General features: G+C 32.3%; 1 protein-coding gene across 1 annotated transcript; it reads left to right on the top strand.

Annotated features, from left to right (window-relative positions):
* Nucleotides 1–1,811: 1,811 nt before the first annotated feature.
* On the top strand, nt 1,812–2,444 carry EIN_093680 (hypothetical protein; the record flags this gene model as incomplete). Its single annotated transcript, XM_004253934.1, has 1 exon — nt 1,812–2,444. The coding sequence occupies one exon, from the start codon at nt 1,812–1,814 to the stop codon at nt 2,442–2,444; it is 633 nt and encodes a 210-aa protein (XP_004253982.1).

Raw genomic sequence — 2,444 nt, 5'->3', positions numbered from 1 at the left:
AATGTTTTTCTCGTGGTATGAAATTGAAAACGGCATACGATACAACTTGATACTGTACATGGTTAAGTGGTGGTTAAGTATGAAGAAATTTATTGGGTGTCAATTACAGTGTTGTTTGGGTGGGACTTGTTGAAACTTCTCCGAATACTAATTACTTGAATACTTGTTATTAGTATTGTAAAACATTCTTATCCATAATTAAGAAGGCTAAATAGTGATGTCGTTATTTAAAGTGGTGATAAAGTCTTAAACTATGACAATTGAGATTTAGAAGTGGGTGAAAAACACCGGCGTTTTCAATAACACGTTCTTTAAAGACATTGAAAACAACACCACGAAGAGTATATTTTAATAACTAATGATGACCAAGGCATCTTCAAAATAAAGAACCCCAAATGAAATCTACAAGGAGTTCATGGTTTCATAAATGCAAAACTTCCATTTATGAACAGCATCAACAATAAAACATTTAACCAAATTTAAGTTGTGGTATAAAATATGTGGTTAGACGAGACACTCATAATGCACACCAAATAACTTGGGTTGTCATATTAGACTTTTCCAGTGTAGAAACAGCAAGTCACTAAAGAATTTTGATAAAACAATTAATAGTATTGGTTGAGTACAAGTGGGCACAAACCAACTAACGCTGGTCGATACAATTCACCAACATCAACTGATATATATAATAATGGAAACGACAACTACTAGAGCGAATATGAAAGGTTGTTTCAACAATGGTACTTTGACCTGTTATTGAGCCATACTAACTAAGTGTTGTCTGTAGTGAAAAGAGTCTTTAATAACAATTTGGCACTTGCAGGGAAAATCAATAAAGTACATTGGTTGTAGACTGACAACAGTCATGAAGCCGAAATGACATCAGGATATTACAACTTATATAAAATGGCAACAAAACATCTTTGAAGACTTTCAAAAAACAAGATCAAATTTTACAACACTTGATTTAAGATATCAAGAATAAACTTCCGATGTAACAATCAGCCGGCATATTTTCGACCAATCATTAAACGCAGTATATTCAGTTGTTATTGGGAAGTGTGACGAAAATGAGCTTGAGATGTGTGGTCTATGCAATACAATTATATGTAAATGAATTAACAAAACCAAACAGTTCCAATGTTATAATGTACACCAGAGACAAGCTTTAATTACACACAAAAAACATTTATATTGTACGAGTCTATGAATATAAAAAAGCTGAAAATGTTGTTATAATTTCAAAATATTTTGTGTTAGAAATATAGTTTAAAATTTAATATGAATATTAAAACAAACATATTTTTTTATTTAAATTATTAACTATTAAGGCACGAATGATTCTTTCTCTATGGTACTTTTTGGCGAAAAGATAATTAAAAAATGAATAGAATTATATTAATAAAATAACATATAAAATAAGAGTTTCAAGCTGGGTTTGTTTTAAGGGTAATTTACCACAAACTCAAAATAACAATTAAATGCCTAAACCACGACTCTCAAAAGAAAAAAGAGTATCAAGAAGATGTATTTCTTTTGGTAATACTCTGGAGTTCCAGCCTTTTATTTTAGATGAACCCGATGGGTTTGTTAAAGGCTTGAATTATTGTGTTTTTTGTTCGAAATTTCCGCGAGATGCTCTTAAAGAGCATTACAAAAATCATCTCCACAAAGACGTGAACATCTTTTGTGCAATAAAGGATAGGCTCCAAACTGTCGCATTTAACAACTTTAATATACTAAATTATTTGTCGCTTAACTCGTTAATAAATTCAAATTATGAGAAAATAAAAAACGCGTCAAAGTTTCAAATGATGAGAATCAAAGATGCATTGATCAATACTGGAGGAAACACATCAAATATAAATAAAATGATTGAAGATGTTAATATTGCTCTTCAAGCAATATCCATTGAATTAACAATTCAACAACCTGCAATAAATGAGCCACACTTTGTTTCACAACAAATCTGTGAACAAAATCCAAACATCATGATAAACACTTACAACGATAATGGTATCAATGATGAGCACAACGATTCATCTTATCCAGATAGAACAGCACAACCCAACACTGCTACGCCCCCTATGATAGACACAACACAAACACCAATAGGTGTTGTTGATCAAACACCATTTGATCTTGAAACAAACTTAGATAAGAAACAGACCACTTTTGGTGATATCATGGGTCATTATGACCTTGTTTATGGAAACGATCCAATTGATGGCAGCCTGGAAACTGAGCACAGTGGAGGCGAAGATGAAGCTCATGAAAATGAAGAATATGAAGGAAGTGAATGCAATGAATGTAACGAAATAGAAGACACACGAGTCCATGAAATAATGAGTCAAGCATCCGGGATATGGCAACAGTTGTCTTCTTCGCTTATTAAGTCACACGCATCAAAAAAACCTCCCGGAAAATATCGAGGTTGCAGATGA

Source organism: Entamoeba invadens (genome assembly GCF_000330505.1).
Source record: "Entamoeba invadens IP1 unplaced genomic scaffold scaff_1105074725199, whole genome shotgun sequence".
NCBI lineage: Eukaryota > Evosea > Mastigamoebida > Endamoebidae > Entamoeba > Entamoeba invadens.
The sequence above is the reverse complement of the archived record's forward strand: the minus strand, read 5'-3'. Positions and strand labels throughout refer to the sequence as shown.